This window comes from Letharia columbiana (assembly GCF_014066305.1).
Source record: "Letharia columbiana isolate WasteWater2 chromosome Unknown Sc0000049_s0, whole genome shotgun sequence".
Lineage (NCBI taxonomy): Eukaryota > Fungi > Ascomycota > Lecanoromycetes > Lecanorales > Parmeliaceae > Letharia > Letharia columbiana.
The window spans coordinates 224,019-246,318 of NW_023501093.1; the positions used below are offsets into that span (position 1 = coordinate 224,019).

The 22,300-nt window shown below is 49.7% G+C and overlaps 10 protein-coding genes across 10 annotated transcripts; 5 read left to right on the forward strand and 5 right to left on the reverse strand.

Annotated features, from left to right (window-relative positions):
* Positions 1-721: 721 nt before the first annotated feature.
* On the forward strand, positions 722-3,782 carry HO173_010496 (uncharacterized protein; the record flags this gene model as incomplete). Its single annotated transcript, XM_037312381.1, has 5 exons — positions 722-1,433; positions 1,583-1,854; positions 1,955-2,266; positions 2,322-3,211; positions 3,689-3,782. 5 exons carry the CDS (start codon positions 722-724, stop codon positions 3,780-3,782), a joined length of 2,280 nt encoding a protein of 759 aa, XP_037160786.1.
* Positions 3,783-4,827: 1,045 nt separating this feature from the next.
* On the reverse strand, positions 4,828-7,466 carry HO173_010497 (uncharacterized protein; the record flags this gene model as incomplete). The annotated part of the gene is made up of 2 exons (XM_037312382.1): positions 4,828-6,844; positions 6,895-7,466. 2 exons carry the CDS (start codon positions 7,464-7,466, stop codon positions 4,828-4,830), a joined length of 2,589 nt encoding a protein of 862 aa, XP_037160787.1.
* Positions 7,467-9,438: 1,972 nt separating this feature from the next.
* On the reverse strand, positions 9,439-11,016 carry HO173_010498 (uncharacterized protein; the record flags this gene model as incomplete). Its single annotated transcript, XM_037312383.1, has 2 exons — positions 9,439-10,424; positions 10,482-11,016. 2 exons carry the CDS (start codon positions 11,014-11,016, stop codon positions 9,439-9,441), a joined length of 1,521 nt encoding a protein of 506 aa, XP_037160788.1.
* Positions 11,017-14,177: 3,161 nt separating this feature from the next.
* Positions 14,178-15,066, forward strand: HO173_010499 (uncharacterized protein; the record flags this gene model as incomplete). The annotated part of the gene is made up of 5 exons (XM_037312384.1): positions 14,178-14,198; positions 14,254-14,266; positions 14,367-14,756; positions 14,804-14,884; positions 14,936-15,066. The coding sequence occupies 5 exons, from the start codon at positions 14,178-14,180 to the stop codon at positions 15,064-15,066; spliced, it is 636 nt and encodes a 211-aa protein (XP_037160789.1).
* A 568-nt stretch (positions 15,067-15,634) lies between these two features.
* Positions 15,635-16,587, reverse strand: HO173_010500 (uncharacterized protein; the record flags this gene model as incomplete). Its single annotated transcript, XM_037312385.1, has 2 exons — positions 15,635-16,269; positions 16,335-16,587. 2 exons carry the CDS (start codon positions 16,585-16,587, stop codon positions 15,635-15,637), a joined length of 888 nt encoding a protein of 295 aa, XP_037160790.1.
* A 305-nt stretch (positions 16,588-16,892) lies between these two features.
* On the reverse strand, positions 16,893-17,643 carry HO173_010501 (uncharacterized protein; the record flags this gene model as incomplete). The annotated part of the gene is made up of 2 exons (XM_037312386.1): positions 16,893-17,001; positions 17,498-17,643. 2 exons carry the CDS (start codon positions 17,641-17,643, stop codon positions 16,893-16,895), a joined length of 255 nt encoding a protein of 84 aa, XP_037160791.1.
* A 771-nt stretch (positions 17,644-18,414) lies between these two features.
* Positions 18,415-20,894, reverse strand: HO173_010502 (uncharacterized protein; the record flags this gene model as incomplete). The annotated part of the gene is made up of 5 exons (XM_037312387.1): positions 18,415-19,067; positions 19,120-19,879; positions 19,932-20,484; positions 20,556-20,698; positions 20,757-20,894. The coding sequence occupies 5 exons, from the start codon at positions 20,892-20,894 to the stop codon at positions 18,415-18,417; spliced, it is 2,247 nt and encodes a 748-aa protein (XP_037160792.1).
* Positions 20,895-20,947: 53 nt separating this feature from the next.
* On the forward strand, positions 20,948-21,172 carry HO173_010503 (uncharacterized protein; the record flags this gene model as incomplete). Its single annotated transcript, XM_037312388.1, has 1 exon — positions 20,948-21,172. The coding sequence occupies one exon, from the start codon at positions 20,948-20,950 to the stop codon at positions 21,170-21,172; it is 225 nt and encodes a 74-aa protein (XP_037160793.1).
* Positions 21,173-21,356: 184 nt separating this feature from the next.
* On the forward strand, positions 21,357-21,644 carry HO173_010504 (uncharacterized protein; the record flags this gene model as incomplete). Its single annotated transcript, XM_037312389.1, has 1 exon — positions 21,357-21,644. The coding sequence occupies one exon, from the start codon at positions 21,357-21,359 to the stop codon at positions 21,642-21,644; it is 288 nt and encodes a 95-aa protein (XP_037160794.1).
* A 51-nt stretch (positions 21,645-21,695) lies between these two features.
* HO173_010505 (uncharacterized protein) lies at positions 21,696-22,025 on the forward strand (the record flags this gene model as incomplete). The annotated part of the gene is made up of 1 exon (XM_037312390.1): positions 21,696-22,025. One exon carries the CDS (start codon positions 21,696-21,698, stop codon positions 22,023-22,025), a length of 330 nt encoding a protein of 109 aa, XP_037160795.1.
* Positions 22,026-22,300: the final 275 nt, after the last annotated feature.

The window sequence follows — 22,300 nt, forward strand, 5'->3', positions numbered from 1 at the left end:
GAGCAAAGGAGATTCGGGACAAGCAATGCTTTTGCACGGCCGGGACTCCAACCAACCATGGCGCAGGAAAGGCGATCTTTCGCAAGCACAGCCTGCACCTTCTAAATCCTACGCTCCAATGTTCACAAGATCTTGGACTTCATGTGGGATGGCTGATGACAGTAATTGCACTGCTTAACAGTCAACTCTATGAGGCAACAAGACGGCACAAAAAGTAGACGAGTTGCAATATGTGCCTTATGCGGAATGGAAAGCGCGCTTTATTAGCGTATGCACAAAGGTCCTGAATCCTTGGCGCGAAGAAAATTGTATACACCCCACCAAGAACAGTAGTGAATAAGGTAGCTTTATCTTCTTCGCTATCGGGTACATGCATCCGGTATCGGATATGTCTCATCACCGAAAAGAAATTAAACTTCATAATCGACACCTTAACGGGAGGCCTTGAGGGAGAAACGGCTAACAACCGAAGATGAGGACTTCAAGCAGACGCACTTCCATATAAGCAGACCTTTTTCACTCCCATCCTCGGAGAACGTTGGTATATCTTCGAGGTAAGATCATAAGTAAGACTCGCTACACCGCGGTGCGTGCCGAATTGATAGGCTTGACTATCTGAGTGGAATTCTACGCTTCTTCCACCAAACCTCGTCTGATGTGAAATTTATCAGATGGGCATTCGCTGTGATGCGAACCATCTGCCTCTACAATCGATAATCAAATGCTTCCAACTGGATTTCCCGATTGGAGGAAAATTGGATGGCACGTTGGCAAGAAGCTAAGAGACATCATCAATCCTCCCGCAGATACAGGTCCATCACGAGAAGAGCGGCGGGCACAAAGACACCGTGATGGACTCAAAGGTCTGGTCTACTTTGATGACTTCGACGAGGTGGAAGCCTGGTCAGCAGAAGATGTCGACCCAGTCCAGCAGGCCAACATGCCCCTCTTGAAACGCTCGGCCTCTCGAGTTCATGATCATGTAAGGCCTACTACCTTGGTACTGCTGTGCCATGACTATAGCGGCGGCTACCATGATTACGAAAGTGTTCGTCCACCTCTACTCAAGGACAAACTGTACGCTTGCAATTACCCTCAATACGTCGATACGTTTGTCTATTTCTCCCACAAGCTCGTATGTGTCCCACCGCCTACATGGATAAACACCATGCATCGCAATGGTGTCAAAGTTCTAGGGACGTTCATTGTTGAGCCCGGAAAACTTAATGTTGAGCGAATGCTGGACCAAGTGAACGGCGAGTTCATCATAGCCAAACAGCTAGCTGCTATGGCCGATGTCTTCGGTTTCGATGGATGGCTGCTCAATATCGAATTGGAGTTTCCCAAATCCGTCAAAGATCTTACAAGTAAGATATGTGCATTGATTCGGAGTCTCAAGCTTCTGTTAGGGCCTGCAGGGAACGTTGTCTGGTGTAAGTCTACTTTCCGGAATGAATCCTTCCTGATCTTTCCCGGGAAATCTGGGATGTAAGACATGTTTTGGGAAGTATCTCACTCTCCGAATGGGCCTCGTAACTCAAACCCTATTTGAAAAAGTGACACTGACTCCGAAAACATGAAGATGATGCTTTGACTACTGATAACGAAGTCGACCATCAAAATGGCCTGACCCTGAAGAACGTTCCCTTCGCTCTTGCTGCGGACTTACTCTTCACGAATTATAAATGGACAATGAAAACCTTGAAGGAAGCGGACTCAACGGGTGAAGTATATGGACTTCATCCAACGAAGACCCTTTTTGGTATTGATGTGTGGGCTCAGAACACTAATATGCCAGGTCCGCATCGAATCACCTTTCCTCCGAAGGGTGGAGGAGGGACAAACACCGGGCTTGTAAGCTTCAGAATCACAGCCTATCTTTGACCGAACGTACCACCTTGCGAATTCGAAATGTTTATTTCAGGAATGAAAGCTTATTAAATCTGATATCTAGGCCTTGGGCGTTTTAGCAGAGGCTGGTTTTTCTACAGCCATCTTTGGGCCAGCCTGGACCCATGAGCATTTCTCCACCTCTGCGGAATCTACTCTGTCCACCGCAGAACGCGTTGAACATGCTATGTGGCTAGGGAAGCGCTTACCATCCGACCTCGGCTGCGATTGTCACGAAGGACTGCCCCATCAAACACGGGAGTACGTCGGGACTCCTATTGTCAATCACGCTTGCGAGTTCCCTGCCGGATCGACACACTTCTTCGAAACCGACTTCAATGGAGCTTTCCAACGAGTGGCAAATCCAGGAGCTCAGGTAAGCCCTCGTTGTCCGTTGATGACGATCAATTAAGCCATGTTCGTGTATCTAGAGTGAGAAGCATATTCGCCCAATGCTTGGATCTCAGGGACCACTGCCTCATCTATTGCCCATGTCGCTACCAGCGTGGGAGCAAGCGTCAGATAGGCCTCCGACCCGTGTGCTTTATGGAGAATTGCCAGATGAGGCTCCTGGAGGCCTAATCGTGAATACGAGGATCATCCGCATGCACGAGAAGACCGCCCCGTTTGAATCATGGGGCTCACATCCTCAAAGAGGAACACATTATCGTCTATGCCTTTTCAAGTTGAACATGCTTGCCGATGAGTCACTCGCCGCTACGATCAGGTTCAAATGTCTTGAAGCGAGCACGGACATAGCTCCAGGTTTCTACATGGGCTATATTATGTCAGACTCTGAGAAACTTTGCTACATCCACGTAGAAATATCTTTCCCGCGTTCGAACCAGGTCCAGGACAAGACGATCATGCTCTCTTTCCCTACCGCCGACTCGCGCCTCGTAGAATTTGGAGTATATGGTCTAGGCCTGATCGAAGACCCAAAGCCACTGGCGCTGTGCCAGATCTTCAATCTCACTATCAAACCAAGAAGTCAAGCGGAATCGTGCTGGACCATCGTTGGCGTGAGAGTGACGAAGCGAGGCCGTTCTCCAGATCACGAGAAAAGGCTGGCATGGAAGTGGAGCAGCTCGGACGATTCACGCCCAGCATTTCTACCGTGGAGCAAGACAACGGGCCCATTCACGTACTTTGATGTCATGATTAGCGGAAAGGAGCTCGGTAGGGCGTATTGCACGGAATTTCCCATCCACAGTGAGGACTTTGATGGGTGCAAAGGTGAAGAAGTGGAGGCAGTCATACGTGGACGCCTCTTCGGTGGTAGCGAGGTTGCCAGCTTGCCGATACAACTATCGAGGGATGAGTTTGGTGTTCCTTGATAGAAATACCAGTATCTTAAAGCTATCTGATTGTATCGTTGCCCGATCGTCGAGACAGGTTCTCTCACAAATTCAAGACACATGGTCATCCTCAAAATCAATCTCTGCTGTCTTGGCGTTCCTTCCCTCGTCGTCTGTATCGACCCTCCTGTCCTCCGTCAGCCTCTCCCTCACGGCCATCAATGCTCTTCCTAACAGGTTCATTCCCCGATCATTGCGTTCTCCCCCACCACAGCTTCATCAGATCCAACCCCCACCTGCGATCAATCTGGCTCGCCACCACCAATTCCCTCTTCTTGTTGCAACTAATCCCTGTCCTAATGCTTCTGTAACCTCAGCATCCTCTTCTCCTAAGCCTTCCCCTAAAAATTATGCCCCTGTTTTACCCAACAGAAAGATTGAACAGTAACGCACCGCCACTCTTTTTACTGTTCCACGATCGCTTCTCAATTTTTTGCAAGGTATTTCGCTTGCGCTAAAGATGAGGAGGCAAGGAAGAGGGCCGCGGTCGTGGGCGACCCGAATGCCACTACTTTGGTATACCTCTATGGATAGTTCGGAGACAGCGGCTCTTCTTCAGGGCGAATACTCGGGTAGTGAGACGGCTTTAGGGCAGTGAAAGGACGCTTCTACTCCCGAAACTTGTCTGGTCACAATTCTAAATATCGTGTGAAACAGGAAGATCTTGCTCCCAAGTGTACGTACCATGTATTGTTCGGCGCAGTTGGAGATGTGAGAAAAGCGGGGGTTGCAGAGGTGAGGCAGAGGACAGAGTAAGGGTGGGATGTTGGAGGGGGAGAGTCAGAAGTAAAGCAGGTGTCGTTAGCAAGGGTGGAGGGGCAGGCAGCGGTGTAGCAGGTGAGCTGAGTTTTTTATCGTTCCTGTGAGGCACTACGGAAATCCTCGGGTGTTGGATGAACCTTCAAAGGGCGTGGGTGAAATCGAGATTTGGCCAGCTGGTCGTGGCTTCAGTATCCCATGGTACTGTGAGCTGTCAAGACACTGCTAAGGGAGCTTGTTCGTTGTATAAATGTGAGATCCATCATCAGAGGGGATTTGGAGCAGAGAGATTGCGAAATGTAGATTGGGCACCTCGAGCCAGAGGCGGAGTACCTATCTAGCTGTCAAGAAGGGGTAATGTGAGAAACGACTGAGCTTGCACGCCGGGAGCATGTAAACCCAAGTTCGCAGTCGTCTATTTGAGATCACAGTGTCGAGTATTCACGGAGAGAATTAAGACGGCTGAACATTGTTCTTTTCAATGCTGGTAGGCCCCTTCTGGAGATTTCCTCAGCGGTGTACATCGTGTCGTTGTCCGATGTCAAACCGCTTTCTCTCTCCATCAAAACCCACTCAACCCTCTTCGAGATTCTCGTGTATTTTAATGAAACTATCGCTTGGCTCATCCGAGCCGGGGTAATCGTAAAAGTGCTGCAAAGTCCACCTCGCTATGCCTGTCGTAATACATGGTATCAATGTTCAGCCTCTCATCATGAGTATCATTGCTTTGCCCTACAGATGCCCTTACCAGACTCGCCCTGCAACGCCTCGAGATGAATTTCCATCTCGCACCTTTACCATCATGATAAAATCGCATATCTTAAAGCTCAAGCTTTGGCTCCCACTTTGTCCCATTCTTCTTTGACCACTCCTCGAGAAAGCTCAAGCCAAAATTCACAGCCTGTAGACCGCTAGTCATTGACCCCATGGGCAGATTAAACTTCCGCTGATATTCGCCTTGTACTACGGCATCTGCGCTTTTGACAGGGAGAAGAAACTGTCGTTCGCGCTTGGCCCAAGTCACGGGATATTCAGATTCGATGTCGCTGATTTTCAAGAAGTCCAGTCCCGAACGCCATGCACTCTGCGATTTCTCGAAGCAGCGACGGAATTCATGGAATGACCCGTGATATGCCGCAGCTTGGCAATATTCTTTCGTCTTCGCAGGATCCGCGGCCGCAGTCTCAGCTAATTTCTGCTCAAGTGGATTGTAATCGAGTCTTTTGAAATCGTAGCAGACCATGTAGTCTCGAATGATGCCTTCGAGCTGGAGGAGGAGACCAGTCAGGTGTTTGAACGGTTGAGCTTCTCTGTTGATGAGATCCAAGAGCCGAAGCATAGACTTCCAGCCATCGATATTGCCAATCTGCCCAAATTGTCGTTGGGGTTCATCAAAAAGCGTGAAAGCCAGAATGTAGCAGAGTACGGATTCTGTACCAATCATGACGCCTCGTTTACGTTCGCTATCAGTCATGATCGGAATTTCCTTCAAAAACACATCCGAGGCATGCTTTAAGTCTGTTGCTTGTCTCAAATACTTGCTAGCGTCACGCTTCACATCCTGCAGACTAGGCTTGCGACCACCAGACGACGTGACAGAATTACGCCGGTTTCCAGCATCTGGTACATTGGGGGTACTATTCAGAGCAAGGCCTCGTGGTGTGGTGGTCGAGCCTTCGCCGGACTCAACACGCAGCATGGGGGCGCTCTTGGGATCAGCCTTCGGAGTGAGTAATTGTGGTTTCTGCGTACTTCCAACATTCGATGGAGCGGGAGAGCTAGTTGAAGGTTGTTTCGGTGTATGAGCGTTTTGCGAAGCCCATCTCGGAGTCTTGTGACGTTTGGCGGGAAGCTCCGGTTCGTCTCTACGATCTAGAGACCCACGCCGCTTTTCGCCAGCGTTGGCAGCCTCTGGATCATTACGCTTTGGTTTCGCCTGTATCTCGAGCCGATTTTCATAAGAATTGCTGGCATGCTTCTGCTCCGACTGCGGAGTCCTTGAACGCTGTTCGTGCTCTATCGTTCGACGGATGTGTGGGTACTTTCCTTGTGTGGGCGGCAACCTTAGATATTGAGCAAGATTTTTGCGATTTGTCTTCTTCCTGATCTTCAAAAGTAGGCGCAATCTTCGTTTCTCAATTCTCTGAGGTGTTGTTGATGCCGTTACCGGTGCGGTGACGGGAGAAATGAGAAGCTTATTCGGTTTCGAAGGTGTAACTTTGTTTGACACAATGTTCTTAGCTGCTTGCCGAGGAGCTGAGGTCACTTGTGGTTGAATCCGTTGGTGTTTGACAGAGTTGACGGAAGCTGTCGTGCTGGTCTTGCTCGATGCATAAGCCTTCCCTCCGACGCTTGACTTAGCGCCCTCTTCGTCGGTTGACGAGCCCGTATCATTCTTCTGCTGCTTGATTTTGGAAGATGGGTTAGGGCTTTTGCTCTTCGCGATGCTGCCACTGCGTCTTCGAATGCTAGGGTTCAACTTGGCGAGCTCCTCTTCGATCTCTGAAGGTAGTGTGGGCGATAGCATTGGCGGGAGACCATGCAGGTTGAGTGCCTCCGTCTTCTTCTCTTTCGGTACGACTTTCTCAGGACCGGGTTGCTTTTCTGTCGGCGGCTTCTCAGCCTTGGGACTTTCATGAGATCTGACCTTTTGCGCATCAGATGAGTCTTTGATGATGCCAATCTCAACACTTGTTCTTTGAGGGGGAACTTTGAGCGGCCCTGCTGATGCGGGGTTGGGCGGCTCAGACGTGGTTCGCGCCTTCTTAGCAGATGGAGCAGCTAGAGGTTGCTCGGAAGCATTGGAATCTTTCCCCACTTCTATCGCGTCCGCCGATCTGACAAATATAAGTATCCAAGAAGCTTTCCAAACATCAGCAGAGCATACCTCTTTTGACCGTGCTGCTCGACCTGGAGAGGCTTTGGCAGTTTGACATTTGCATCAAGTCCCTGGATACTCGCGTCATCTTTCTGATGTTCTTTTGGTTTCGGACCTGTGGGTTTTGTTGTAGCTGCAACAGCCTTGTTCTTATCCCTTTTGTTGTAGTCCGCCAAGCTGATCTTCTTCTTTTGACCCTGCCCTTGAAGTGGAGTCCCGTCGCTACTAGTTCTGCTGTTGGGCTCTTCTGGCGGTGCTAATCCTCCTTTTCCATCGTCCCACCCGCCACGGCAAAACAGACCAGGGGTCAAGTCATTCGTCCGGTCTTTGAAAGTGAGGTACTGCAATTCTTCTTCGTTAGGATCGAAATGACTACCAAGTCGCCAGAGGTTCGCATGCTCTGGGCTTTGGCGATATGTAGATCTAACATGTAAGATGTACGGCGTTTCAGGAAGAACTTTGGCTTTGAGTCGTCTAAATCGAGCGTCCACTGGATGCTCGGCTTTATTCGTGGTTCTTTGAGCTTCGGAAAACCTGGCTGGAGTGGAAGTAGCTTCTTTGGAGGGAAGCGACATGTTCATAGTGTTCAGGTGGAGACCTTGGTACTATGACGATTACCAGCGCCGTCAACAGCGCGAGGTGATAGTCGAGTTCGAACTGGTGGTGAGCGCTTCAGTAAGAGTGAATTGCGGTAGGAGTTACAAATAGAGTCGGGAGGTTGTTTGAGGGGGAAGAACAGGCCATCTGATTGTAATGAGAGGTGGTGGTAGGCTCGGAGTTGTGTCAATGGGCTTCTGATGTATTCCCTCGGTTGTTTTTGCGCTCATTGACGACAGGACTCCTCCTCCACCTTTGGTGTACTGATCCTCGTCTGATTATCACATGCAGTCTCGCAGTGGCCAAAACGATGCTGCGATATCAGGGTGGAATGATGCGAATGACGGATTCCAAATTGCTAAGGTATAGCAGCTGGTGGAGCGAACATGTGATCAGGTTCCATGGAGAGGACAAAGACGAATGAATAAGGGCTAAGGCGCCGATGTGGAGGCAACGACCAAGAAGGAGATTCTGGTGGCGATGGCGATGGCGATGGCGATGGCGAAAGCATTAGACAAGAAGCGGTGGGAACAGATTTGCTGGAGTTGCTGGAGCTGCTGTAGAGCTGATTTGCATAGTACCACAAGCTACATGTACTTTTGACAAAGTTCAAGTGAATTAATCCTTACGAGTAATCCTTAATGCTCTTGACGCTTTTCAAAGATGGACCATGAGGTACCTTACGGCACACCTTCCTTACTTTAGGGCTGGGCGGTGCGGTACGAGTAAAAGGTATGAGTACCTTAGTACGGTAGCACGGTAGGTACCTTAGAGCAACAGATGACTGCGGGCGCTAGACTACCGGAAGACCGGTATTCGGCCGTAATCTTTATGGATGTACCGAGGTAATGAGGTAATAATGTACCTTATCTTAAAGTACGGTACGATTCTTTTCTTTCTCCCTTCCGCTTCATCAAAATACATGGGAAGACTTTCTTATGAGCCACGAAAATCCATAGGTTGGAGTTGTATTAAGATTGGCAAGTCAATGCCAAATCTTCCTCCCAATCATCACCTGTCCCCATCATTTGATGCCCATTTCCTTCGTATCCCTACTTTGCTCCATCGTTAAGCATTTTACCCCCGCCCGGAGACTTCTCCTTCGCAATTCCCTGACCCCCAATCAAAACCTCGACCAGCTTGGATCAACCTGGGTCCCTGCCGCGCTAGGTCTTCGTATCGTCCCGCCATCGACGAATGATCCTCCGAGGTACTCGACAACATATTCAGCTACCTATTCATCGAGGATATCCAGAGACACCCATTGCCATGGCAGAGACCTGCACTCCACCATCATGATAATGAGAAAAGTGTGCAAATCGAGCAGCAGAGCCGAGCCGCAATCTAAAGGTACGGAGGAGCCTAGGATGGTACCGGTAGATGCATGACGTGCAGATTGTACATGGATGATTTCGGGAGATATGTTTCATCTTGAGCCGCGTGTGTCTATTGTCTTGAATGTTTCTTGCGCTTCCCCCCACAGTTGTAGCAGGTGTTCTCGGAACAATGTCTTGTAGCTTGTAGGCTTGCTTGTCCCGTCTCCTTTGGATGGTCAATGGCAGAAAATTCTTTCAGTTCTAAATCTCTGCATCTCTGCATGTACCGTGGCCACTGAGGCAGTGAATTGTTTCAAGGTAAAGTCATTCCCGGGATTGATCCTTTATGCTGACGCTGACGCTGACGTGGGGAAACTGCTTGCTTGCTTTTGATTGTTTGCCCTGCTAACAAATCTAGTGGTATTTTGCACCGATTATGTATGAGACAAGATGAATACATCTGCTAGAACAACCATAATTCCAGCAATGCGTAGAGACGTGGAAGGTGAGTCCAGCGCAGCTGTCCAACGACACCCTGAGAAGCAGAAATAACAACGCCACTGCTCAATGCGAGAATGCAATGCCAAAAGATATGATATGCTATATATACACAATGTCGAAGATGTTCAACGTTCGCCAATCACGAGTCGCAATCGTTATTCAGCGGCGGGAAAGGACATTGGTTGTTGATCAGAGCAACAGGACATGCTGCTCCGCACTCAACCTTCGTCGGGAGCTGCGAGATACACGCAATGTCCAACGTTCCATCCCAGTTGAAGTTGACGATCGAATCCCCAAAGTTCCCTTCCTGCGTGCAATTGAAGCTGCCATCGAACAGCACTTGGAGAATGGCCCAGTTGTTGTTAACGGTGTCTTGCAGTAGCTGATATGCATCAACGCCTACCAGGCCAGCATTCTCGTTGGCGAAAGCGTAAACACGTCCCGTAGGCTGGCTCCAAAAAAGTGCTGAACCCTGACCGTTGGTGCAAACGCTGTTGTTGCCCATGGTGCAGTCCCCACCGCCACCTCCGATCACGGCGTTCTCGACGTCTTGCACGGTCTCGAAAGGGCCAATCATAGGCGTCGATACCCAGCCGTTTTGGGCAAACGCTTCCGAGGTCATGTAAGTCCTGAGAGCATAGTCGAGGCCCTCGACTTTGCTGGGTAAGGAAAGCGACTCGGCGCCCGAATACTGCCCGCTTTCGACAAACTTGACAAACGTTGGCATATCGCTCATGAGCAGTTGAACCGCGTTATTGACCATGTCTGCGAGCTGGTTTGTGCTGTTCCCTAGCTCCGCTTCTAGATTGCCGATTTGCACAGATTGCGAGTTCTGGGTGCCCGTCGGCCAGAGCGCTTTTGCGGTGGAAGGCGCTTGCTGCAGACTGATTGTCAAAACCTGAGCGGCAGACTTCGCGAGGGAGGACAGTCCGAGCACTGTTACTGCGATACTTGGTGCTCCCAAGAATGCCAGACCCACCGAGAGTGCAGTCAGGAGTGTTATGAGGTTGAATGTGGCTGGTTTGATCGGGTCCACTTCGTTAATAAGCCCTTGAATCGTCGTTGATGCATCGCTTTGGGCGGCCGTCAGCGCGTTATAATAGGTAGTAAAGAAATCGTTGAGCGCTAAGCCGTGAGTTAGCTAACGATTCCATAAGAGAGGCTATGAGTTCAGAAGAATACCATAGATGTTTTTCTGTATGTATTGGACTTCTGGCCGGATACTATCAGCTAGGCCGGCGCTTAACGCGTTCTCCGATGGCATGGAACAGAACTGCGCATTAATCTGCGAACAATCTTGTGTCCCTCCGCCTTGCGCAAGACGAAGAAAACAAGTCGTCCATGCCTCGCCGGGCAAGCAGCAATTCGTGCCGTCGTTGCTATTGACATCTGCTGATTGACTGTCGCAAACTCGAGTCGATTTGTTCCAGCCTACTCCCCACTGCCCTCCTCCCAGAAGAAAGTTACTCAGTTGAAGTTCTTGCCAGCATTGAGAATTGAAAGCGGCCGACAGATCCGTGCAATTAACGGTTTGCCTCTTTTCCTGCAGTGGCAGATCCGATCCCTTCTGCCGCAAACGCAGTGGATTCCATCCTGATAATGAAGATAATGATTCCTCTATTCCCATCAAGTGAGACCGTTGCAAGGGCGAAGCAGCAGCCAAGATCAAGACAAGAAAGACCGCAGCCGCGGGAAACAAAGACGAAGACCGCCTCATTGCGTCGACAGTCACCGGCATGGACAAAACGAAGAGGACGGAATGTATGGACGTAATGGGAGTAACAGAACTTGTTGTAGTTGAGAATGCATGAGGTGGAATTGGTTCAGGCGAGCACAACGAGAGTGGGGAGATGCTAGACTATATTATCATCATTAGACGGTAGGAGGGCAATGGCTGACTCCTTGGTAGAAGTGGCCATATCGAGCACGTGGATTGGGCCGCAAGCTTTTTTTTGAAACTTGTTTGGTAAAGAATTACATCCTCCGGGCATTGTTGTAAGCAGCTGGACTCGCAGTAACCCTTGCACCCCATGAGGATCGGGGACATATCCTTGGCTGCGCATGTGAGATGGCTGACTTTCGGAGTCTCGGCTGTGTGGGGGGGGGGCGAAAGCGGCAACTGGGTGAGAGGACAGCAAAGGTTAGTAGGGATTAGGAGGAAATAGTAAGAGAATAATAATAACGGGTAGGGAACAACGGGTGAGTACATATTGAAACTCTCACCTGAGACTTGACTTGGTCTTACGCGACAAGCGCGCCTATATCGAAATCGTGGGGCAAGAAAGGCTAAGCATACGGGAACTTGGAGGGCACAAGACGTCCAAGGAACTGGCGTAGAGTAGAGCGATCGTGAGTAAGAGGCTCAGAGGTACATAGGATCCTACAATAAAGTAGTGTATGCAGACGTACCGCTCGCTTACTCCACGTATTTGCCATGCGGCTCAGGTGATCAATCCTGAATCCTGGGGGGGATCTAATTCCCCAATGCCCATGCTGCTCCACGTCACTTCTCCGCATCTACTTTGTACATCGTATTACCCATGTCGAGGGCAGCTCTCTGTGACAGCAAGTGGCAATTTTTGACGTCGTGTAATAATAAGCTCACCCAGTCATCCTTTGCTGTGCGTCATAGCTGACCAAACACGTCTCACTGCACTTGATAACAATACGAGCCATGCTCTGGTTCTGTCATTGTAACAGACCCTGAAATCGCTGAGCCCGTTGTCCGATTGTTCGTGTCAGATTTTCAAAAGCCTCAAGCTACGAGGTCAGTCAGAGTAAACAGAAGCGGTCATCTATCCGGCTCATCGCGCAACTGTATCCCATGTGCGGTTCTGACAGTCAGCCAATCAGATGCATAACCGTTGCACTAAAACGAGCATTCTGCTCTGGCGACCAAAGTCTATCTTGCAGATCTGATGTTTCTCTCTGTGGCGTTGGACAGTAGCGTTCGATCAAGCATCAGATCCCTTTTTCTCTTCTGTACAAGCTTGACGCTCCTGAGGCAGACTGTGTCTCTCGAAACGGCGAAACAATTGTGGGAGATTTGATAGTCACAGCTATGTTTCCCGCCCAGTAATTCTGTAGTTCGTTACTAGAGCAGCTTCATCGTAGATTCAATCAATTGTCTTTTTACACGCTCGAGAAGACGATCTACCTAGTCGATGAAATGGTCTTTGGCACCGGGCGTTATGGAACTGATGCACGAGTCAGTCATTGGTCAATGTTCTCTTCCTTCGACCTGCTATATGACGCAAGGTGATTGATCTAGGAGAATCCATACGTGCGCAACCAAAACTTCTCATACGACCAGGTAAAAACAACCTCTTGCTAGCTGAAGTGGCCCCTGCGCTGCGGCGAAAAGGTATTTCGATATCGCAAGCAACGATAGAGCAGCTAGAAGTTACAATCACGAGGCACAGTGATGGATGAAAGCACGGCATCCCAGATCCAGCTGGAGGGCAATTCATTCTTTCGCATCAGATCATCTGATCAAAGAGGCAGTATTCCCGGGTCTCGTAGACCAGCACTACGTTTCCCAGCCAGACCCACGTGGCTCGACCTCTGAGAGGCTCCTTTGTCTGCGTTTGGACGCGTGTACGACGGGTTATTATAAACATAGACCCAGGAGCCTTCAGGAGGTGAGACTTCGAGACGAAGCTTTTCGGATAAGAGGACCGAGCGTGGGATTCTGATACTAAGTCCACTCCTTCAGCAATTATGGTGAATCGGATGCGAGGCTAGGATTGGCGCCCGCATACCGCACCTTCTGTTGTATCTCTAAGCATCGATTCGATTTGCGGGACCCCTTACAGAGGCCTTGGGGTTTTAAATGTGAATCCAAAATCCCCAGGAATACTAGCAGGCTCCATTTTTAGGGGTGCTCTGCTCCATGCTACCGGCGCGAGCACTGTATAGAAGTGTTGCAAGAGCAATGGGATCTGCTAGGCCTGACGAGAAACTTCACTGTGGTGAAATGCGAGATAGACATAACTGTCAAAAGAGATTCATGCTGGGAAATGGCCAAGATGACCCTATTTGGGCGCTGGTATTCCGGCCGAATAGTAACTTAGATATATGCATCATGGCCGATCTGCATCGACAGCGGGGTGGCGGTAGCTGTAGCAGACCGCTTTGCTCTTCAATTTTTCGAACCGGAACTTCTAATTTCAACGGACATCAATACGCTGTACCGATTTGCTAATAGCAGGCATACCGTTTCCGAAGCCAGAAGGCGATGCTTTCTCAAAACCTCTGAGCAGCTTCTGTCTGCGCATCATTTTCTTTGACACAACCAACTACTTGTATTGGAATAACGTCAACGAAGTCCTTATTCTCATCTCAGTGGGATGCAGCTTACATGATGATTCCATTTAAAGGGTGAACAATATTAGAAAAATCCTGTTCGACTGATCAGGGACTAGATTCTCTTGACTTCTAAATGTGTTGCTGTTTCCCGTACTCAGTGTAATCTGTGAGTTCTGTCCAAAGAGACAAGGGCACACATGGCCAGCTTTTCAAGACTATACGGCATCAATTATCATAACGAGCCGTGGTCTGCAGTATTCGCATAGGGACAAGTAGTAATCTTCATTCTTTCTTGGGTGAGTAGTTGTACAATTGCTCCCATTAGGCTTAGCGCGTGGATCTTGATTGTTGAGCCAGAGTGCAGCTATTGCCTTTTGCCTTTTCAGGCAACCAAAGCACAAAAATCCGTTCACAACAATTTGACACTCCACTCTCTCTTCCAATATCTTTACTCCCTGTCTACTCCTGATCTCTCCCATCCTCCGCTGATCGAAGCTGTCTGATACCGCGTAACGGCCAACGAGAGCGGCATCCTTTTCTTTGTCTCCTTGCAGCAAAGACACACCCAACATGGCAAACGACGAGTATGATGTATGTCCACGTTCTCTGCCTACTCCTTGAGCTGTGCTAACGGATCTTCGTGAAGTTTCTGTTCAAAGGTACCCCCCCTTGGGCTTACGGCCATTAAAGACAACCTCGCCCATGCTACATGCTACCCACCACCTTCTGCCTAATGGCTCTTACTGATCCTTCAATCAGTGGTCCTCATCGGAGACTCTGGCGTCGGAAAATCGAACCTTCTTTCCCGATTCACCCGCAACGAGTTCAACCTCGACAGTAAATCCACCATCGGCGTGGAATTCGCAACCCGATCCATCCAAGTCGACGCCAAGACCATCAAGGCTCAGATTTGGGACACAGCTGGACAGGAACGCTACCGCGCCATCACATCAGCATACTACCGAGGAGCTGTTGGAGCACTGCTCGTGTACGATATCAGCAAGCATCAGACCTATGAAAATGTGCAGCGGTGGTTGAAAGAGCTAAGGGATCATGCGGATGCGAATATCGTCATAATGTTGGTCGGGAATAAGAGCGATTTGAGGCACTTGAGGGCGGTCCCTACGGAAGAGGCGAAACAGTTTGCCAGTGAGTGGGTATATTCCTGTTTGGGAGACATGGGCTAACGGTCAAAGGCGACAACAACCTATCATTCATTGAGACTTCGGCGCTAGACGCAAGTAACGTCGAGCTTGCCTTTCAAAACATCCTCACAGGTATTCTTGGATGCCCAATCGACTTGATGGCAGCTTGCTGAAGGTCTACAGAAATATACCGTATTGTCTCGAGCAAAGCCCTTGATAATGGCGACTCAGCCCAGAACCCAATAGGCGAGCGTAAAGTCCTTGAGATCAGCAAGTCATCGGATCCAGAGACGAAGTCGGGAAAGTGTTGTTAGGGTACTAATATGTTCGAAGCCTGAAGCCGTTCGGTGTACCAAGGACTCGCTAGATATGGATGCTTTAGTCGTTCTCGGGCTTTAGTGGTTCGGTTTCCTCTTCGAGCTCACGAAGGTGGCCTCAAAGATTTGATCCGTAGTATTACTGATGCGTGAGCAATGCCTCGGATTATTGAGATTAAATTGGCGTCCATTAGGGTGGTGTTATCTGTGAAGCTCTGCTACCGAGTCTGCTTCAACGTGCCCCTTTCAGTGACATCTTGACTGTTAGTGTGCTTCGATACCACTGGCACCAGCATGGAAGCACGGAGCCAGCCTGAGCTCATCCTTGCCTTGTCAACGACGTTACAATGAGATGAAGGTATGAGGAGTGATCTACTGTGTGCAGGAATGACCGTTCTTGTACCGCAAAAGGTTCTCTTGTCTTTTGTCTCTAAGAAGATTCAATCTCAACATGCACACATCCACAGTCTTGCTCTCCTTTTGCATAAACCATGACCGAGTTCTAATCCTCAACTCCACCGGCGCCTCCTTCTCTCGAAACGCCGAAGCCCTTGATCTCAGCCGTTCAACTTCCCCTCCCCTCGAACTCCCTCATCCTCCCAGTGCCATCTTCATCTGCAACACAACTCCATGCTAGCTCCGGCGTTTTTTTCTTCCACGGCCTTCCCAATAACCAATCGGTCACACTAACCACCCTACTTGTCTTCTCTAGATCCCCGTTTTCTTCTGCGTGCTCAATGGTGTGTGTAAGAATCCTTCCCTCCTCGTCAAATTCGAATATGAATTTCCCACAAAATTCCTCATCATCCCTCGCGTCGCCACCCAACCATTCGGTAATCTTGTCCACCTGTTCACTAGCCCCAATCCCACGATACAGCGCACCCATGCCTTTGCCTTGTGTCTTGCCACACGTTTTCCAGCGCACAACAAGGCGCTCGTTGTTGATATGGGAGTAGGTAGGTCCGTTTTTCGCTACGCGCTCACTGAGAATTATAAGCTTGACATTGCCGACAATTGGGACGCGGCCCCAAGCCATAGGGGCGGTCCAAAGGGCTGCATGGTAGGCGACGCGGCCGGAGACTGTGGGAAGGTGGGGGTGGGTCGAGGGGAAGAGGTGGAGGGTAATGTGGGGTGAGAGTATATCGGGTGGAAGGGGGGAGGCAAGGAGTGTAGGGAGGCGGGATTGTAGGATGCGGAGGGCTGTTGCGAGGAGGAAATGGGTCAGTACTTCAAGTCCTTCGAAAGAGGTGCCGAGTGAGACGTACTCTTGCCCAGCTTCAAGGTCCGCTCGTCTGGTGGTGCATCTTCAGATTTGGCCCCAGGTTGTTCGGGCGCACGACGGCGCGGACTTGAGCTCGTGAACCAGATTTCAGGAAAGATTTCGCGGTTCGACTGGACTTGTGCGAGCGAACGGCATGGTGAGCAGAAGGTGGTACGGAGCCCAAAGCCTGTAGGGCGATGCCCCGGCTTCAAGGCATATTTGTCGGCGCGGACAAATTTGGGGAAAGCTCTCCTCATCAGGGTAATAATCAAGGTAGCTCGGGATGAGACATATGGATTGTTAGGAGAGGGTGACTATCATCGTAAAGTACGCAACGAATTCCACACTAAACTACTCTATGGGTGATGAATACTCCAGCCGTGTTGAAAAGCTGCTTGCACGTGACCTTCAAATGACGTACTCTGCGCTCGCTCACGTCGGCTGTCCTATGTATAGATGATCGATTCCCACTTATCGAATCAATGTCTGCATCCCATAGATATTACCGCAGGAAATCTTGATGAGCTCTGGCTTCAGTGCAAATGACTTCGTCCATCTGTATTCAATTAGCACACAAAGTCTGGCGAGAATCCCGCGATGCCCCAGAGACTTCCGGACTGTCTTCGCAGAATCTGCCAGCCTCCAACTCGTGCTCAAGGAGGTGCAGGAGGCTGTAAACGACAATGAGCGGAATCGAAGCAAGAAATCCGATCTATCGAAAATGATAGACGGGTACCACGCCGTTTTACAAGAGCTACATGGTTTGCTGAATAATAAGTACAATAGTCCTGGGACGCAAAGCAGGAGAACCGGTGACAGAATGCGATAGAGTCAGGACCAAATCGAGGAATAGGCAGCGTGCCATATCAAATACTGGTCTGCTGACTTCATTCCACGTTGGGCTAATTGGGTATATTCCTAAGATCAGGTTATGAGATTGTGTCTGCTACTCACTCTCTTGCGCACAGCGCTGGCCAAGCTCGAATTGGGTAGCTTCTAACGCCGCTGGTATGGGAGCATCAGTCTGGACTACGCGAGTGCTCAGTCAGATCTGTGGATAATTTAGAATCAGCCGAAGAAGGCGACGAAGATGTGTGGTTTCAGATGGCTCGAAAGCTAGAAGACGTTGGCATCACTTCGACTATGGTCAATGAAAATTGTTCGTACATCACCGCTTGGATCAAAGATGCCTTGAGAAGTGGCTCTCTGGGCGAGTGTGTTCGTTCGCCAAGCTCAGACTCCCGAGCGTATCTGGCGATGAATGGTGCGCTTCGTTCCAAAGCGTCCTCGATGAGTACCACGAAATCCAACATGAGATCACAAACTCAAGTGGTTTACAGGAGAATATCCGACCGGAACCTAGCCTCTAGACGAGATACCGGTGCGCGCATACGCTCGGTGCGTCTGTACTTATCCAAATTGTTATTGACAATCCTCGCACACGGGAGCCTTGTTCGGGGCCGACCTTCTTTGACTTGCTGCCACACCTGCGAGACGTACACAGCGTGGAAGATCACTCAATTAGCGAAATTCTTTCAGGTGTAGATTTTCTTCACTGCCACCAAGATATGACCATCCACCCACCCACTTGAAGAATACTGTCCTTGTGCCTGAGGGAGTAGGCTAGATTTTCTGGGATCTGGCCGGAGCATTTGTCTGATGCTAGGCACACGGCGCCCACAGGCGACATCTAGAATGCTCCCTTTTGGAACATCATATCAGAGGGTAGCAGCCACAAAATGGGCAGAAGTGTGATCGCTTCGAGTAGACAGCCATACACAACGAAAAGTATCAACAGTTATGCATGGGTCCAATGGACGCATCGTGGGTGTACAAGATCTATGGTCTTACATAGAATAGCATGTTTGAATGCAGTCAACCATGTGGCGAGAGCGGACTATGTTCGACTCTTCGCTACCATGATGCTGCTAAATGCCATTCAAACAACCCCGGAATAAGCCGATAGTAGAATACAAGAGCCAAGCGCTTTCAGCCACATCGATCGTACACATCACGGAGCCTCTTCCTTGTGCATTTTTCTCTTCGCTCAATCCTCGCCAGGCTTGCCACCCACCCGCACCCTTTTAGTCGGTGATCCTCCATTTCTCAAACCATTTGAGATGCCTCCACTGCTTATTGTCACCCTCCATACCGAATACAATCGCCCTAAACAAGACGAACAGCCCGATGACCAGCACGTAAAGCGACCCATAAAGTGCCCACTCAATTCTCTTGTCCTTTCGCGCCAACGGCTTGGTCATCCAATCCGTAACGAATCCCATGGTCAGGATAGCAAAGTACAGTGCCGGGTAATAATGGTGAACATAAGTAACACGCGCCATAGCCACAAACGGTAGATAGTGGAGAAACCAGCCTACAACGGGATAAAGTCCGGCGTAATGAATTTGGTCAATCTCCGAAGGTTTGAGCTCGTCATATCCGCGTTGCCAGCGGACGAGATACCATGCCATCATTGCGCCAAAGACACCAAGCGAGAGGGTGCTGCCCCAATAGACAACGGGGTTGCCAAGGAGGAAGTACTTGACGATGTGATTGTCCCAGCCGCACATACGAAGGCCGACGTTCAGGATAGGCCACTGCCAAAATTGAGAAGCGAGGTCATCTTGTTTGTCGGGATCAGGCACCAAGGCGTTGTTGGACGTCATCATCGCTACGTTAAGGTGCATGAAGTCGCGTAAGAATGGGGACTTGTAAGATCCAGGGTCACCGGCCCGTACTGTGCGAATTCATCAGTATATCATTGTGAATAAAACACAGCAAAAACTCACGTCTTTCGTTCCAATGAGACTCGACGTTCCAATGGGTGTATACATCTCGAGGCTTGTTCTCTTTCGCACAAGTGACTTCAATCTGCTTGAAACCCCACTGCGGAAGATTGACGTTCCCAGCGCGCAGATAGCAGCCCAGAGATGTGTGCCTCAGCCTAAAGGATGTCGTCAACGTCCTAATTTTGGACCAGTCTCTCGAAGCTGCATCATCTACGACCTCAACAGTCCAATGATCTTTGTCGTCACCGATCGTAGTATTGCCATATGACGAGACCTCGTTGTCACTTTTGGTCACAGGAGCGGAAACCGCGTGCGAGTGCAGATTGCGACCTGTCTGAGAATGGATCATGCGGAGGACATGGCCGTCTCCAACGAAGCTAATAGGCTGCTCTGGGTCGTACAAAGGCATACTCCGATTTGGATAGAAGAACCAGTCGTTATTGGCATCCTTGTGATGGTAGCAAGTCACCTGCTGCTGTTGAGATCCCTCGGGGTATGTTTGAACGTGGGAATGCAGTAGACCGCCGCCATAGCCCATGTTTTTCAGTGTAGCTCTTGAACCATAAGCAACCTCCAGTGGGCTATCCTTTCCGACATCGGTGCCTTTCAGATTTGCCTGGAACAGCGAGCTCATCTGCGCATCTCCTGGGCCGCTGTTTTCCAAGATAAGGAAGTGGACCCAGAACGAAAACATGTATACAAGTAGAGGGAGGACGATAAGGCCAAAGGCCCTAGCCACGAGGTGCTGGCCTAGTTCAACCTATGATCCATTAGTCTTTTCACCATCATATTTCTTGGGCGCGCTTTTTTACCTTTGGCATTTTGACATCTCCGAACTTATTCCACAGGTCTTCAATTGTGTAAAATCCAACCAGGGCTGTGCCAAACATTCCCACCCACTTGACGCTGCACACACATCCAATGCTGATTCCACACAGAAACAGCCAGGTGAACCATTCAATAGAAAAGCTTTGATCCCTCAACCTATGGAATCTTGCCCAGCAAAGAACGGTGGTAAATGTAAAGCAGAGGAGCATCGAGTCTAACAGGATGAATCTCGAGATCGTTGCATAAGAGTTCTCGAAAAGCACGGCCATTGTCACCAACCAAACGGTCGATCGTCTGAAACTCATCTCCTTAGCCGTGAAGTATGCTAGGGGTACGCACACAGCACCAAATGCCGAGTTGAAGAGACGCATGAAAGTATAATTGAGCTCCTCTGGGTATTTCTCGCCGGATTTGAATTCAAACGAGCCGTTGTAGCCAGCCAGCAGGCCGGAAAGGCCAACCAGCATTTTTCCCAGAGGAGGATGTACATCGAAATAGAACTCTCGTTTCAAGTAGTGGGAGCCGAACTTTCCAAAGCTGTACGAAGACGGGCCATTAGTATCGACCTTCGAATTTTCCCCAGTCCCCAACGTGGAGCCTAGACTTACTGAGCTTCGTCCCAGGTCACGATATCTGACAGACCTATCTTGTACATCCTTGTGAAGAAAGCAAGTACTGTGAAGATCAAAGGTGCAATGATGAATTCATATTCGTCTAGCGTAGATAAAATTGAGAGAGACTGCGATTTGGGCTGAAGCAAAACTTGTTAATGCAACCACTTCGGTGTAATACCAGCCATTCAACCGCACCTTCTGGGATTTCTTGTCGTCAACCTCCTCCTCAGAAGATGTGAGGGCGCTGTTCTGTCCACCAGGAACGTTTCTTCTCCTTAGATCTGCACCATCTTGTGCTGTCCCCGACGCATGAACGTCCTTGTTGCTCGTCATTGTGCGGTAAAGAGCCAGCAAGTGCTGTTGCCTTCCAATTCTGAGAAGTCAATATGGCGAATGCGGCTTTGGTCTGGGTAGGAACGTCGAAGCAAGGGGGGCAGCTGGAAAAGGAGCGTGAAGAAGCGTTTAACTATAAGGACTTTACGTTGTCATGGGCAAAGTCTTGGATGATGCAAGACACCTCTGCTTCCAGGCTTCTGTCGGAGAAGGATAGAATCGAGATTTTGAAACGTGTCGTTCCAGAATTCCCAATTACGAGGCTCATACGCCGTTAAAGTGATAATTAAGGCTGACCCTACTTTTGTCCTGGGCGCTAGCACGATTGATGTCGATTAGAATGGCAGACGCTACTGCGGGACTACTGCAAGCCACTTGCGCAGTCATCTCCACTAACCCCTATATAGAATAGGAGGTAAACAATGGAGACGCGCTCATGCCTCGCTCCCATGCTTTCGTCCCATGTTTCTTTCATGTCATCGTCGCTTTCTACCACCTTCTATCATTGTCGACTCCCTCTCCACCCTCCACAGCCCAAATTGCCTAGCACATAGCCGGGATTATGTCGCTGAATACCCTCATCTTCAGAAGCTTCCGACGCCCGTCCAAGCCCTCCTTGCGGATGAGATCACCGCGGCAGGTGATCTCATTATGGCTTCGAACGAGTTGAAAGAGCTGGATGACGAGACTCACTGCGATTGCGAGTTCTTTCGCAGATACCAGCTACCGTGTCGCGATATTTGGGCTTAACATCAGCTCTTTGGGACGCTGAAAGAGGAGGATTTTGACCGCTGGGCGTTCATGTGGGAGGACTCGGGCTTTGAGCTCTATGAGGGTATCACCTCGGAATACTACGAGAGGGGTATCGACGGTGAGATTGGGGCGCCGGCGAGGCGTCGACTTGATATGAGGGAGGCTCTGGATACTGTTCGTTTTAAGTACTACGATTTGGAAGAGTCAGTGGAGCACCTTCCTCCAGCTGAGGCCGATCGAGTCATGAAGTGGTGGATCGCCAAACTCTATGGGCATAGCGGACTTTCAGGAGGAGGTGCAGGCCAAGCATGGGGTGGTGGAAGGGGCAAAGAATCCTCTGGGGGGTCTCTACGACTGTGGATATGGGAACGACGGTAGCGACGTTAATCAATGAATTATACAGCCTCAAATGTACCTAATTGAGTGACAGCGAATTGCCAGAAGATCAGACGATTGTTGATACGATGTTTGCCTGAGTTGCACGCGTCTCCATTGTTTACCTCCTATTCTATATGAGGAATGGTGGAGAAGACTGCGCGTGTGGCTTGCAGTAGCCTGCAGTAGCGTCTGCCATTCTAATCGGGACAGCACGATTGAGCAAAGCCGGAAAGCTTGGCAAAAATCTGGCGAACGAGGCTGACTTGAAATAAAAA